The sequence below is a fragment of the Mustela erminea genome, chromosome 15, assembly GCF_009829155.1.
Source record: "Mustela erminea isolate mMusErm1 chromosome 15, mMusErm1.Pri, whole genome shotgun sequence".
NCBI classification, from domain to species: domain Eukaryota; kingdom Metazoa; phylum Chordata; class Mammalia; order Carnivora; family Mustelidae; genus Mustela; species Mustela erminea.
This window is the reverse complement of record NC_045628.1, coordinates 2,093,701-2,109,033: the sequence shown is the minus strand read 5'-3', so window position 1 is coordinate 2,109,033 and position 15,333 is coordinate 2,093,701. Positions and strand designations below refer to the sequence as shown.

The 15,333-nt window shown below is 52.1% G+C and overlaps 1 protein-coding gene across 6 annotated transcripts in view; it reads left to right on the top strand.

Annotated features, from left to right (window-relative positions):
• ARHGEF7 (Rho guanine nucleotide exchange factor 7) overlaps positions 1-15,333 on the top strand; it is a 123,642-nt gene that overhangs the window by 14,904 nt on the left and 93,405 nt on the right. For 4 of the 6 annotated variants that reach the window (XM_032315201.1, XM_032315203.1, XM_032315197.1 and 1 more), the window contains exon 2: positions 12,747-12,833. In XM_032315201.1, the coding sequence (XP_032171092.1) occupies positions 12,747-12,833 (87 nt within the window). Of the gene's footprint in view, positions 1-12,535; positions 12,578-12,746; positions 12,834-15,333 lie in introns of those variants that run through there. The other 2 variants (XM_032315205.1, XM_032315204.1) reach the window with 1 other exon arrangement.

The following is a 15,333-nucleotide window of genomic DNA, read 5'->3' as shown; positions in this document are numbered from 1 at the left end:
TTTTAAGAATAGTTCCTGTCTGAGGTATTGGATTCTCACATTTGACCGAAGATCCTTCTTTTGTGTCCTAGGCACTCTGTCAGCACTGCCCACCTTCACTTTTACTGAACAAAGAGTGCACTGAGTGCTTGGCTCTGCCATGTGTTGACATTTTATCCCGGCAGACCGAATACCCTGCGTACGGCACATCTCCTCTGAGTGCAGGAAGCCTTCCGTGGATGTGCTTGGTACACAAGTAGATTACATAGCATGTTGGACCATGTCAGAGCGTGTTGGACCATGTTAGACCATGATAAGTGCTTTGCAGAGAAGCAGCAGGCTGGGAGGGGGTTGGGGAGTACCAGCAGTTAGGGCAGACGTTCCTGAGAAGTGGCATTTAAACAAAGGCTCCAGGAATATGAGAAAAGGAGTGATATGAATGTCTGTGAGATGGGATTTCAGGCAAGGGGAATAGCCTGTGCAAACGTCCTAAGGTAAGAGCCTTCCTCGCAAGTTCTGGGAATAGCAGAGGCCGGTTTGAGCCAGGGGAGAGAAGCTGGCTGATGAGTTCAAGGAGGGAACAAGGGAGCAGACTGTGGAGGGTTCACTCAACCATCATAAGGACTTTGACTTACAAAACAATTAAGAGGCTTTATTTTCTAGAGCAATTGAGGTTTACAGAAAACTGAGCAGAAAGTACAGAGAATTCCCATACACCCCCAAGTTCCCCTATTAACATTTTGCCCTCCTGCAGTATGCTTATCACTAGAGGATGTGCTGTGAACATGTGCTGATGAACGAGTGCTGACACATTAATAAGTAAAGTCCACAATGTACATTAGGGTCACTTCGTTGTGCACTCTGTGGCTTTGGACAAACGTCCACCGTTACAGTGTCATACAGAGTCGTTTCACTACCCTGGAAATTCTCCATGCTCTGTTCATTTTGCCAACCCCCGGCAACCACTGATCCTACTGTCTCCATAGTTTTGACTTTTCCAGAATGCCATAGAATTGGAATCATATAGGATGTAGCCTCTTCAGATTGGCTTCTCTGCCTTAGAAATAGGCATTTAAGTTTCCTCTGAGTCTTTTATGGCTTAGCAGATCATTTCTTTTTATCACTGAATGGTTTCCCAGTCTCCAAGGCACCACAGTCCATTTACACATTTGCTACTGAAGGTCATGTTGTTGATGTCCAGATGTTGGCAGATAAGCTGGTGTAGATGTCTGTGCTCAGGTTCCCAGGGATGTGTTTTGAGCTTTTGAGTGAAGCAAGATCGCTGCATATGGTGAGATGATGGTAAGTTTGGCAAGAAACCACCAAACTGTCTTCCCGAGCGGCTGCACCACTTTGCGCCCCCACCGGGTGTGAAGAAGAGCTCCTCTTGCTCCACATCCGCACCAGCGAATGGTGTTGCCGGCGTTGTGTGCGGTGTGCGGTGTGCGGTGGCTTCTCCTCGCTTTGATTTGCAGTTCCCTGATGACGTAGGGCGTGGAGCATCTTTTCATATGCCTACCTGCTGTCCGTGTCTCTCTTCTTCAGTGAGGCGTCTGTTCAGGTCTTTTGCCCATTTTTAAGTTGGGTCACCTGTTTTCTTATTGCTGAGTTTTAGGAATGCTTTGTGTATTTTGGGTACAAGTCCTTGATTGTGTATGTCTTATGTAAATACTTCCTTTTGGTCTGTGGCGTATCTTCCATTCTCCTGTAGGACTTTGGCTTTTACTCGGAGGATACTGGGAGATTTGGGGGGTTCTGAGTAGAGGAGTCATGTGACACACAGATTATAAATATGCAGGGAGATATTCCAGTTATAGTAATATGGAAGAATGGAGTTCTTGATTATACATTGGCAGCCTTATCTTTAATTAATGGTCAGCTTTTCTAAGTGAGTTTTTGAAAATGTATTTCCCACCTACAGACACAACTCATCTTGTTCACAGCTGCTGCCCATATACTCTGATACTTAAGAGTTTCAGGAGAAAACTAATGATCTGTTTATCACCTTTTTATTAGTCACAGTTAACAGGAAACTCTCAACTGGCTGTCGGGTTCTGAGAGCATCCGGGCTGCAGTCTTCTCCTTTGCCTGGCCTTTCCCTCTAGGGAGGGTCTCAGCTGCTATTTATAGAGAAGCACTGGCCAGCACAGGTCCTTAGCCGTTTTCTGTCCCTTTAGTTGGGTTTCTTCCTCTGATGAAGCCTCCCTTTAGCTTCCTAGTTTCCAAAATCATCCAGCTCTCTCTGCATGCCTCAGGCCTCCCACACGCTATCAAGTGGATTAAAATAGTGTGTGTTCTCAGGTGGTCAGTGTCCAGACTTCTGTCTCTGAGGCTTTCATTTGCCTCAAAGGCAGCTTCTCAAGCAGTTTAAAAATGGAAGACAGATTCCTTAGCTGGGAGGGAAGGGTACAAGGCAGTGCACTGCTCTGTAGCTCCCACCATGGCCCTTCCATTTGGCTGTGTGTGGGTAGGGGCATTCAGAAGGCTACCTCAGAAGCAAGTATGAGTAGCTAAGGCCAAACAAACAGGGAACAGCAGGGCAAACATAAAAACTCTCCGAGACATCTGAGAATACAGATTTAAACAGTGGAATGCCACTGGTGGCTGCAGGGATGGGAGAGGACATTCTAGCCTGAGGTGTCTTTGGTCCAAGGTAGGGCTGAGGTTGAGGCAAGGAGCAGAACTGGCTGACTGAGCTGCCACTAGTGGCCCCATTCAGAGAGCAGAATGCATGGGCTCTCAGAGCAGGAGTGGGAGGCGGTGGGATTCCTTCTGTCCTAGTGGGTTTTCAGACCTACTTACTGCACTGATATTACAAGGATATACCGCAGGTACCCAATTTGGATTTATTTAGCACGTTTGTATCAGAGGCCACCAACTTCTCCACAGGCTTTTCCACTAACAGAGAACAGAAGGTATCACCAACCATTCTGAAACGTGTTTGGCAAGAGAGGAAATGGATGCCAAAGGGTCGGAAACAACACAGGAACGAAGCTGAAGAATAAAGCCAAGCCGTTGGCAAGGTTTGCAAGATGCTGCACCGTAATTCGTGGGTTGTTCTCAGCAGGCCACAAGCAGGAGGATGGGAGAAAAGAAAGAATCTTCCGTATGAACCACTGAAAACTTGAGATGCGAAAAATCTCTGATTACGAGGCCCAAGTCATTATTTTATGAATTTGTCCTTTTCTGCTTTCCCGTATCAAGATTCTTCAAAGGCCTAAAAACATGGCATCTGCGTATAGAATGTAATGAGACATGAACCACAACGGCTCGTCCCCGGCACCTCTGCTCCCCCGGGGTCCGAATCGCAGCCAGACAGAGCACACACGGTTTCCCAGGCTGCTCTCGCGCCACACCCCTGCCTGGACTGATCTAACGTCACGGAGGGAAGAAAACGCCACTTCCGTGGAGAGACGTAGTCTAGGTTATCTGGTGAATGTTTTATGTTCATATTTCTTCGAATCCATTTCTGGCATTGGCAGGAATCTTGGACGGTTGCCACCATCTCTGAGGTCTAAAAATGTGCTTCTGGAGTTGGTGGGAAGCAAGCCTCAGGGGACTCACGAGTTATTTAAGCTGTGCAGTCTTGCTGGTCTTCTTGAGAGGCCACGTGTCTGGGATATATGAATGTCGTTGGGGAACTGGGGATTTGGTACATTCATATTTGTTTTTGCCTTTTGTTTTGGCTGGTTTCACACTAATGGAGCACATTTTATTTTTTCCCAGATGACCGTAGCCCCTGCACAACAATTGGGCTGTGGGAGATATTGAAGAAGGAGAGCAAAAGAAAAATATACTTTATTAAAGGCTTAATTTTTTTCCTTCAGTAAGCCACATCTAATCCTAGGCTACACATTTATGGGAGATGGTTTACTTATTGGGTATTTGGTGATCAAGTTCTTAATTTCGACGGGATGCTTCTTTGTTTTCCAGTGGGTTTGGAGGAAGAGATGCCCAGTAGGCTGGCAGGCGAGCCCTGTCCACCTGTACTTTCACTCCACTGAGCATCACTGGCAATAGAAGGAGCACAGAATGCTCTAGAAGAGCAGTCTAATGAAAATGGAGGCTACTGGGTATTTAGAATTGGAGGACCCGTGAAGTGCTAATCAAGGAGACCTGAGGGTTTTAACCATGGCATTGCACCTCCACGAGGGTTGTGTGTGTGTGGGGGGGGGGTTCTACAAGGACTCCAACCCATTGGCAGCTGGGCTCTCCAAGGACTCTTTTGTAATGGGGAAGGCATCTTGGCCTGAGGAGAACACTAGTTTGGAGTGTTTTCCTTCCTCTTCTTAAAAAAAAAAAAAAAGTATTAACAATACTTATGTGGTATAAAATTCACAGGGCACGAAAAAGTATAAAGTAAAAAGCAAGTTTCCCTTCCCCTGACCTCCAGGCACCCCATTCCTTTTGTTGAGGCAACCCTTGTTCAAGGTGTCTGGTGTGTGCTTCCAGAGAAATTTCATGCTTTTCTAAGCACCCATGTATGTTTTTTTCTTGCCTCCCCTTTCTTTTCATTGAAGGTAGGACGTTATGCATACATTCCTCATGTTCCTTTTCCCCACGTAGTGTAACTAGGAGGTCGTGATAGATCCGTAATTAAAGCTGCTGCCTTTTGAAAGGCTCTGGGGGGCGGTGCTCTGTTTGTGGAAGTACAGTATGCTGTAATCGACTCAGTCCCTTCTCTGAATTGTTTCCCATCTGCTGCTGTCACAGGCTGTTCTATTTTTAGTTCACTGGGTTAGGGCCCCAGCAGCAAATGGTGGGCACACTAGGCAGAGGTGGCTGAAGAGTTTACTGCAGAGGGTGTTGACAAAATGTGGGCAGGGGTGAGGACAGCCACGAAGAGAAGTGGAGGCACCCCAGAAAGCCATGAGCTCCCCTCGGCCTGTAGGAGAAGGCGGGGGAGGTGGGTTATGGGAGCTGCTGGGAGCTCCCACCAGGAGCGGTGGTCTATGGTCAAGGAGCACAGCCCGTCTGTGTAAAGGCTTAACAGTGGCTCCCTGTATTGCGGAGCCCTGAGTTGTAGCGTCTGCCCGTTTCTGTGGTGTAAATACTTGTACCGTGGCCGGTTCCAGTGACCCATGTGGTGTTTCTGAATGCAGAGCTCGGCTGGGGAGCATGGGGTCAGCTCCTGGGAGTAGCTCCAGCACGTCACGGTGGCACCTAGTCCCTGCTTGGGCTTCTGACCAGCCGAGCACCCGAGGAGGGAGAGCAGGGGAGCCTGGTGGCTGCAGTGCCCAGAGGCCTGCCTCCTGGAGCGGGCTGGTGCAGCGGGCAGGCTGCAAGCCCTGGGGCAGATTATGTCTCTGCAGTCCGCATTTCCTCGTCGGTGAAGAGCAGAACTGCCTCCAGTGTTCTCTGAGCCTTTCTGTGCTAAGGTCCTCTGCCAGCGCCGTGAGCTGGGTGACCCGAGTGGGCAGTACGCTGACTGGGCGATGGAGGATGCCTGGGGCCCTGCACTTGGGAGACTCATGTCTGAAAGAGGAGAGAGGGTGTGCACAAGCACGTCTGGCTACGGGGTGGAAGCGTAGCTCTTTGTAGCCATGGTGATGAGACTGTTGATGGCAGAGACCCCAAGACCTCTGTTCTGGGGTTTGGAGTTTGATATCTCAGTGGGGGGAATACGAATATTTCTTGATTAACGGTTCAGCTGGCATCTGCCACTAGTTCTCGGAGTATGGTCCTGGTACCTTCAGCATCTCCTGGGATGCCAGAAGTCCACAGCCTTGGGTTCCACTGCACACCGAGGGATTCAACTCTGGTAGGGTGCAGTGACGGTACTCTGGGTGTTCTGACGCTCGCATTGTGTTTGAGAATCACTGAGTTGTAGAATATCTGTGTTCCAGACTTGGCTGAAAGCCAGTTGGATGGGGCATCCCAGAGACCCCTTGCCCCCAACTTCTGGACTTTACTTCAAACGTCCTCAGTCAGAATCTCTGGGAACTACGATCCTGGGTAGTTAGCGCGTTAACCAGATAGCACGCCCCTGATCGTATTCTCTGCTCTTGATCTCAGTTGTTGCCATGCACGGACCTGTCTGAATTAGCTGCCTTGCTACAAGTGCCTGTTCTTTCCCATGAAGTTTTATAAACTCAGACCTGCTAAACGCTTCCAGTGAAGTCAGCTGGCTGCCCAAGCTGACACTTTTTTTGGACCGAGGGTGGCCAGCCGGTTGTTCCCAGCACGGAGAGGGAGAAGGAGGAAACTGGACAGCTCTGGAAGTCTCTGAAGTACGACCGTGTCCTGGCTGTGACGTAGTTTATTGCAGATTCTCAGGACTCCTGACACATCCTTTATCAAACATAGAGTACAAAGGGTGTATTTCCAAGGAAAGTCACAACAGTTTTGGGACTGTCCCTGCCGTTGACTGATTAGAGTTCTTGATGGAAAGACCTGAAGTTAATTGCTGTGGGAAATTTGGGACAGGATTTTTGGGGGGTGGATTGGGATATTGTTGGTCATTGAAAAGTAGCCACTGGAGAGAGCAGAGGAGTGCTTGACTTTGGGTTGTGGAGATGTTGGTGATTATATGTAAAGCTGCTGTGTGAATTCTTTTTTGTGGGGAAGGCAGAGGGAGAGAGAGAGAGAATTTTTTTTTTTTAAGATTTTGTTTCTTTATTTGACAGACAGAGATCACAAGTAGGCAGAGAGAGAGAGAGAGAGGAGGAAGCAGGCTCCCTGCTAAGCAGAGAGCCTGATGTGGAGCTCGATCCCATGACCTTGGGATCATGACCCCAGCTGAAGGCAGAGGCTTTAACCCACTGAGCCAACCAGGGGCCCCGAGAGAGAGAATCTTAAGTGGGCTCCATGCCCTAACCTGACACAGGGCTTGATCTCAGAACCCAAGATCATGGCTTGAGTCAAGAACAAGAACCGGGTGCCTAACAGACTGGGCCACCCAGGTGCCCTGTGCACATTCTTACACACAGCTTTTTGTGGGTGTGTTTTCATCTTTCTTGGGTAAATGCCTAGGGGAAGACTCGCTGGCGGGGGTGGGGGGCGGCTCATGTAAGTTTAACTTCTAGAAAGACTGATGGTTTCCTGTGTGTATGCTTTCCCACTCCCACTAGTCAGGTATTGGTTGCCAATGGCTTTCCATCCTTGTGGACACTTGACAGTGTCCGCCTTTCCCATGTTATCCATCCTGGTGGGTGCAGAGTGTTACCTGTGGTTTTAACTTGCGTTTACCTGATGACTTGTTCACGTGCTGTCGCTCATAGAGCTTCTCCAGTGAGGCATGCAGGGGCGCGGGGGGGTGTCTTCTTTTGCATCTCTGGTTTAGTTCTCCCCCTGCAGTCTCACCCATGACCTCGACGGCCAATTACTCACCACCCCAGAAAACACCGGCGGCTTCTCAAACGTCACACCTTTGAAAATGCAGTCCATCTGCCTCCACCTTTCCACTCCAACTCCGATGTCCATTTTGTTGCTTAGGCCTCTGGCCCTCCCCTACGTCCACAGTATTTATGCTCTATTCTGTGCTTCCATTGTCCACTGTCCATGTTGTGTGGGATTCTTCCCTGGCCCATGCAGGGCAGGGCCCTGTCTCTCTTTGCAGTCACGGTACTTGTGACAAGGTCTGGCATAGAAACTAGACTTGTTGCTGTTCTTGTTGCTCAAAAACTAGACTTGTTGAATAAGCTTATCTTCCCAACAGCTCTGTGAGAAAGACTGAGTCTTAAACTGAGGATAAAGGTGTAGACCCAGAGGGCTCAATTTACTTGTCCAAGGTCAACATGTGTGTTACAGGGTGAGGCAGTACTTACTATAGAGTTTTGACTCTTTTACATTATAGTTTTCCAAACAGGTATGTTGTTTGAGGTACAGTATCCATGGAACAGGCTAGCGTCATGCCCCCATGTGCACACATGTGGAGACTTTTAAAACAGGTCACGTCCAGTTGCTCAACTTGCACATACAGTCACTTCTCTGAGAAGGTGCCTGAGATCAGGGAAGGCCACAAGCTCACTGAGCCATCCCAACACCCCCTTCTCCCACTTCATGTAAAAAGGCAGACCATTCACTCACTTGTCTCTCTGAGGCACATTGCTGCAAGATGGAAAACCTTCCAGCTGTGTAACCAACAGACAAATACCCCAGGTGTTGAGTAGCAGAGGGTTTAAAGTCTGGAATTTTGCAGCTCAGAGGTTTCTACCTGATCACTTTCAGAGAGACTGCAAGGAGACCCTAATCATGCTGTTAACGGATGCTTTCAAAATTTTACTGATGATTGATTATATCTGGACTTTGGCGATGTAATTCAGAAGGCATCAAAGAATGAAGTTACAAAATAACAAAACTCCTTCCATTTTTTATTTACTTATTTTTAGGAATGAGGTTTCTCAGCGTTTGCAAAAACAACCCCCAAGACAGGAACAGAATTAATGCTGGACTCTCTTTCTTTCTAGCAGTAAGGGATAGCCGTCCATGAGTAAATGCACTAAAGAAACCCTCTACATCTCCTTAAGATACACATTTCCAGGTAAAGTTTTACATTTTACATTTGATAATTTTCCTCAAAAACCGTTAACATATTGTTCCTATTGTTGGCGGACTCATACTAGTTGTGTTTCTTTGGAAGAAAAATTGTGACCATTGGATCTTGACGGCTTAGTAATCTTAAAGGCAGAGCTGACTTCTGTGTTAGGTGAATGTGATAACCACTACACAACGGAAACAGATTAGAGCTGACTTTTGTGACTGGAAGCTGTCCTGCAGTCAGGTGAGCACTGAGCTAGCAACTGCTGAGCCACTGTTCCTGGGGAAGTGCAGGGTTGGTTTCCTCGGAGTTCAGATGACAACACTTTGTCTCCCCGTTGACACGTGATCTTGTTTTAGTGGCATTTGTATGTGAAGACCGCTTATTTAATATGTGTTCCTTACAAATAACTGTTTCTTCATAAGGAAACACTACCTCAGGTACAGCACCATGCAGTGACGGCCTCTCCTGTTCAGTTGCACATGGCGTGCACACAGCACACAGATACACACTCTACGCCGCACAGGACAGTCACAAAGGAAAGTATTCCACCAAGACAGAACACTTGGAATCCTGTGAAAACATTAATGAAGACCTGACTTGTGGTGGAGCTTACTCTGTGATGGGGCACAGGGCAGTGTGGTTAAACCTCGTGACCTTGACTTGCCCCTTGGAAAATCAAAGGAGAGTGTGTGACTTACTTGGCGGAAGAGGAATGTGTCAGTGAGGCTGGCATGGGGGATCTGGTGGCTCAACGTCCACCCCAGGACTTTGGCTTTCACTTTGTGATGGTGTCAGCAACGTTCCCTCCCAGACTGGCTTGAGAAATTCCTTCAGCCTTGTCTGCTTGGCTTTTCACCTCAAACCTTTAAGTGTTTCAGCATAAGGGACGAATGCAGTGAAGGTCAGGGCCAAAATGTGAGGCTGCGTTCCAGCACAGGGTCACACTCTTCCAGATCAGTAAAATCTTTTCCCAGGGCAGAATTCCATGCTGATATTTTGGCTGCTGTGAGAGGGACAATTCTTGGAGTCTTGGGCTGACTTTCGTTGCCATCGTCATCATCGCTGACACCAGTGCCAGGCTTTGCCATCTTGTCCAGAGATGGGTGGGTTCTTGGTGGGTTCTACTGCCATTTCTGCCAAAATTTCCTCCACGTCTCCCTCCCTCATGTCTCTGAAACCCTCTCCACTTATCTGCTGTGCAATATGCATTATGTGTTCGACACTGTTCTTTATATTTTCTGTAACACCTTCAAAGCCTTCAAAATTTTTCACGCAGTCGGGCCAAACATTGCCCCAACAGGTATGAATAGTAGCCTGCTTGCTGCTGTCCTAGGCGGTGCTGACGTGATCTATGACGCTGCGTGTGCTGACGGATTTCCAGTAGTCCATCATGGTGGTTTCCTCACGGGCGTTGAGAGCCTCAAAAGCCTTGCTGTAAAGCTCTCTGGTGTCGTGAGCCTTGAAAGCTTTTATTATGCCCTGATTGAGGGGTTGGATGAGAGAGGCAGTGTTTGGGGGCATGAAGAGAACTTCTATGTTGGGGCGGGCATTTTCAAGTTCCTCATGGCAATGAACTAGGGCATTATCCAAAATTAATAAAATCCTGAATGCAAGGTTTTTGCTGTGGAGATAGCGTTCAGCTTCTGGGGTGAAGCAGTTGTGGAACCAGTCCCAGAATATTTCGGATGCCATCCACGCTTTTTTGTTCCACCTCCAGTGGACCGGCATACGGTTTAGTTTCTTCCCTCTAAGTGCCCGTGGGTTTTGGGCTCTGTGTACCATTAGGGGTTTGCACTTAAAGTCACCCTTGGCATTGGCACACAGGAGCAAGGTTGCATGGTCTTTGAATGATTTAAAACCAGGAACCTTGGAGGCCATTTGCATTATATAGGTTTGTTTGCCGACGTTCTTATAAAACAAGCCTGTCTCGTCAGCATTGAAAACCTCCTCTTCCATATAACCCTTCTCACGTATAATCCTTAGCAGATGCTTTTTAAATTCTTCTGCAGCTTCCTGATCTGCAGGACCTGCCTTGCCTGCAAGTTTAATGTTTTTCATGTGGTATCGCCTTTTGAAACATGCAAGCCAGCCTGCGCTGGCCGAGAAGGGTTTAATCTTTGTCTGACCTTGGGTAACAGGACTATAAATTTCCTTGGCTTTCAGCCTCACGACAACACTGTCTACTATGCTCTTTTTATTGGTTTTCATCTCCTGAATCCACAAATTTAGCTGCTTTTCCATCTTTTCTATAGCTGCATCACGCATAATCGATGTTACTTTAGCACTTTCTGGAGCGGCCTCGCGCACAGATCCACGGATGTGCTCTTCCTTTTTCTGGATGTACCGTATTGTTGATTCGTTCACATTGAATTCACGGCCAACAGCACTGTAACTCAGGCCTGAACGGAGCTTATCTAACACACATATTTTCTCTGTAAGGCACATTACAGGCTTCTTGAGCTTCGGAGCACTAGACAGCGCCTTAGCAGTACACCCAGGGGCCATTTAAAACAATAAAATCAACAAATAGCATAAAAAATGTGAGAAACGTGGTTTCAGTAGACTGTGAAAAGGGTATCTGCTTACATTGCCGGCTGAAATAAGGTGGCAGAGCATGGCCTTAAGTTCAGCGAGGAATGTGTGTGTAAAGGCTGTTCAGATTTTTCACTGCTCTGCACGTGTCTGCAAATGAGAAAGAGCCACAAGTACTGATCTGAGGTTACAAATTTTATCGTGTGGGTGAGTTTGCACAGAATCCGTGAACAAGGATGGACTGTATTTATATGGGTGTCTTGCAAAAAAAAAGTTAGATTTTTTAGTATAAAAATATATTAGTTTAGGATGCTGTTTTGTTGGACGTGGAATGGAAGTGAGTTGAAGGAGGAAAGAATGTAAAATTCCTGACTTTTAAATAAGAGCTTGTGGATAATTCTTGAAGACTGGATGGATTTTGTATTTCTGTTGTATCTGGAGTCTCCCGGACATTTTTAAAAGGATGCTTGGCAGTTTCAGAAGTCACTGGGACATCCGAAATGGAAACGGGGCCAGTATTTGACACCACGAGGGATTTTCCAGGATTCTCCTTCAGAGCGAGCAGGGACGAGGACGCAGCACGGGTTCAGCTGTGCGCCGGGGGAACAGAGCAGCTCCAGTCGGGAGGAAACACGTTGGCGGTTTCTTCTGAGACTGTTCAGTTGTGGGGAGGAGTCCGATTTTCGTCTTCGCTCTCAACACGCCGGTCTGGGGCGGGTTCAAGCTTTCCAAAGGCCGGAGCTCCTGCAAGCGAAGCGGAGCAGCCCTGCGGGCTCCCCGGGCAGGACGAAAGGGCGGGGCGTCCCCCGCTGGAGCGTCCCCCGCTGGAGCGTCCCCCGCTGGAGCGTCCCCCGCGGGAGGGCCGCACGCCGCCCTGGGCGACCTCCGAACCGAGGCTTCCGGGGGCGGCGGCGGCGGCGGCGGCGGGCGGGGTCTCGGCGCGTCCCGCCCGGCGCTACGGCGACCGCGCGCGGCCCTCCCGACCCCTGCCGCCCGCGGAGGTCAGCGGCAGGTCCCCCGCGTGGCCGCGGCCCCGGGGTCCTCCGTGACCGAAGCCGCGCTCGAAGCTCCCGGGCCGTGCGGCGGCCGCCGTCCCGCCGTCGGGCCAAGCATTAACGGGGCACCCGGAGCACGCGGGCGAGCGGGAGCGAACGCGGCGCGTCACCCCAACACGCGCGCCGTCGCGCCGGGCACTTCGCACGGCCGCGGCAGGAGGCTCGCTCGGCGGCCGCAGCCCGGGGCGGGTCCCGGCGCCTCCCGGGCTGGCTCTCCGCGGGGGCCGGGCTCTCCCCCGCCCGCTGGAGGTGCGCGGGCGGCGTCCACGCCGGGGGCCCGCGGGCCGGCGGCCGGGAGGAGCCTGCGCGCCGGGCCGGGCGGACCGCGTCCGAGGGCGAGGACCGGGCGCCGCGCGGAGGCGGGGGCGGCGGCGGCGGCGGCGGCGGGGAGGGCGGGGCCGCGCCTGGGGCCGGAAGGGCGGCGCGCCGGGCGGCCGGGGCGCGGTCTGACGACGTCACTGCCGGCGGCGGCGCACTTCCGGGAGAGGGCGGGGCCCGAGGTGGGCGCAGCCCCGAGGAAGGAAAGACGGTGAGGCGAGGCGGCGGCCGAGCGGGCGGGCGTCTGGGGCGGCCGGGGTCGCTCCGCGCCGCCGGGGCCGCCCGTCCGCGCCCTCTCGCGCGGGGCCCGCGGCCGGGGCTGCGGCGGTGGCGTCGGCGGCCGGCGCGCCGCGGCTCAGCGCCCGTGCTGTGTGTTGCAGGTGTACCCGGAGCCGCGGAGCGAGAGCGAGTGCCTGAGCAACATCCGCGAGTTCCTGCGGGCCTGCGGGGCCTCCCTGCGCCTGGAGGTGAGCGGGGCGGGGCGGGGCGCGGCCGGGGGGGGGAGGGGGGGTCCGCGCGGGGGGGCGCGGGGGGGGCGCGGCCCGCGGCGCTCGGAGGCCCCCGGCCTGGCCCCCGCCGGTGGGAGCAAAGCCGGAGGCTCGGGCGGGCCGCGTCGGCGACGGCGGAGTTGCCGTCCGGGGCCTCGGTCCCCGCCGCCGCTCGGGCGCTGCTTTCGGGCGGCCCCGGGGACCCGCGTCCAGGTCTGGGTCGGGCCCTCGCGGCTCCCAGCGGGGGCAGGACGAGCCGGGCGGACGCTCCCGGCCGCACTCCCTTGTCCAGCCCGAAAGTAGGCGGCTTTAGGCGAGCGCGGGGCGGTTCGGGTGGAGACAGGCTCTGTCGGGGGCGCGAACGGGGCGCGGTGTCCCTTCGGCGCCGCGCCGGATGCTGTCCCTGCGCTCCGCCGCGCTGCGGACGGTTTTCCCGCGGCCGCTCTCGGGAAACCCTGATTTCACCCGGTTCACTCGGCTGTCTCCCGACCGCGGCGCGCTGCTGTAGCTCCAGCAGTCCAGCTCCTGCGCGGGAACGGCCGCTCACGGGCGTGGGGTCAGCTCTGCGCCTGCGGCTTTACCGCCCCTAGCCTTGGGCGCCTCCGCCCTTGCCCGCCTGGGGTCGGCTGTGGAGAAGAGCCCGGGAGCGCATCGCCAGCAGAACCTGTGCGGTAGGCTGAGTCCGGGGAGGTTTCCCTCCCGCGAGGACAGGCTCCTGCAGGCTTCTTGGAGGAGAAAACCCAGAAGCCCTCCAGTCGGTGAGGGATCGTTGCGCGACCGCTGACCTGCTAACTGCAACCCGGCAGGAGTTAAGAGGTCAGCAGACTGTCCTGGTGCGTGAGCAAAGGGCTGTTCGGGAGGGGGAGACGGCGGCTCAGAAGGGCCTTGTGTGTCTAGGTGATGAAGTCCCGGCACCCAAGTCAGGGTCGGTGCGGTGAGGTTCGGAGCCGACGACTAAAGAAGGATTCTTAAGACGTCGTTGGTGCAAAATGGTGGTTTATTAGAGCACGGGGACGGGACCCGTGGGCAGGAAGAGCTGCTGCCCGGGTTGTGAAGGGTCGGCGTGTTACAGTCCCTTCTACCTCAGCCTCCTCCAGTTATGGTGGGAGGGGACATTAGGGCTTCAGGAACCGAGAGTTACTCGCCTCTGGAAATTTGTGCTGTTGATAAGGTAACCTCCCTGTTTAGGTCTCTAGGACATCCGTAGAGCAAGGGAGATTCCTGCTCTGCAGGACTGCGATCCCTGCACGTCAACTATTTATCGTTTTATGGCAGTCAGGGGTGCCTGAGGAATGCCACACATACGGAGGGAGCGGGTGAAGAGGGGGTGCACGGCGCCAGCTTTTGCTCTGTCCTCAGCCAGCCTCCTGCTCCCTCATCATAGGGCCATACCACCCTGAACGCGCCCGATCTCGTCTGATCTCGGAAGCTAAGCAGGGTCGGGCCTGGTTAGTACTTGGATGGGAGAAGGGCCTTGTTTTACCCTTGGCTGCTTCCTGGGCTGTGAGCACACGCGCTGCTGGCGGCAGGGTTTGCTTTTCCCTGACTTCTGTTGTGAGACGGATTTTTTCCAACCAAGCTTTGCTTGGTGTTACGCTAAGTTTGAAATTCAGCTTGCAGATTAAATGATAATCTTACAGGTTGGTGTGGGACTCTTTAAGGACGTGCTAAGGGTGAGACTTAAAAACCGGTCCTCCTCCACGTTCAAGAGTTGCTGTTGGGATTTCATATTCCAACTCTTCCCTAGACTGGTCCCCTTAAAGACGCACTGGAAGAGGTCACTAGCCTGTCCTGAGCCCCTAGAACGGTTCTAGGCATACCAAGGCCTTCAATAAATTTGTAGTTGATAGTAATTTTTTTTTTTTAAAGATTTTATTTGTTTATTTGACAGAGACGGCGAGAGAGAGAGCACAGCAGGGGGAGTGGGAGAGGGAGGATCAGGCTTCCCTTCCATACGGGCCTTGATCCAAGGACCCTGGGACCCCCAACGACTGAGCCACCCAGGCACCCCTAGTCATTGTTTGTTTACAAGGAAATTGGGGTGACTCGTTTTTAAAGAGTCCATTATCTCTTCTAGTAAATGGGCACCTTGTTCATATGCTTCCAAGCTCAGTTGAAAGTCACACTTAAAACTCTTAATTACCTGAGATGATTAAAGTGAGAAAACAGCACATCAAAACCCTCAGGTTGTTGTCGCTTTGATTGTCCCCTCCCCCCTTAGGAAATCACCCAGAGAAAGGAGTCTGGTGTGCTGTGAACCCAGCTGGGGCTCCAGACCTGATCTCCTCCGTGGTGGGAAGGGGCCGGCCTGTTCCCAAGCCCCTTGACCTGGCCTTGCGCACCGACCCGCTGCAGCAGTTCCCCAGGGGCTTTAAAGAAAACGACGTAGAAAGGGAACTTGCATTTTTGATTTGCGTTCTAGGCTTTCCAGGCCTTATTTTTATGCATTCTAAAAGATGAGAGGAACTGTTGGAAAGGA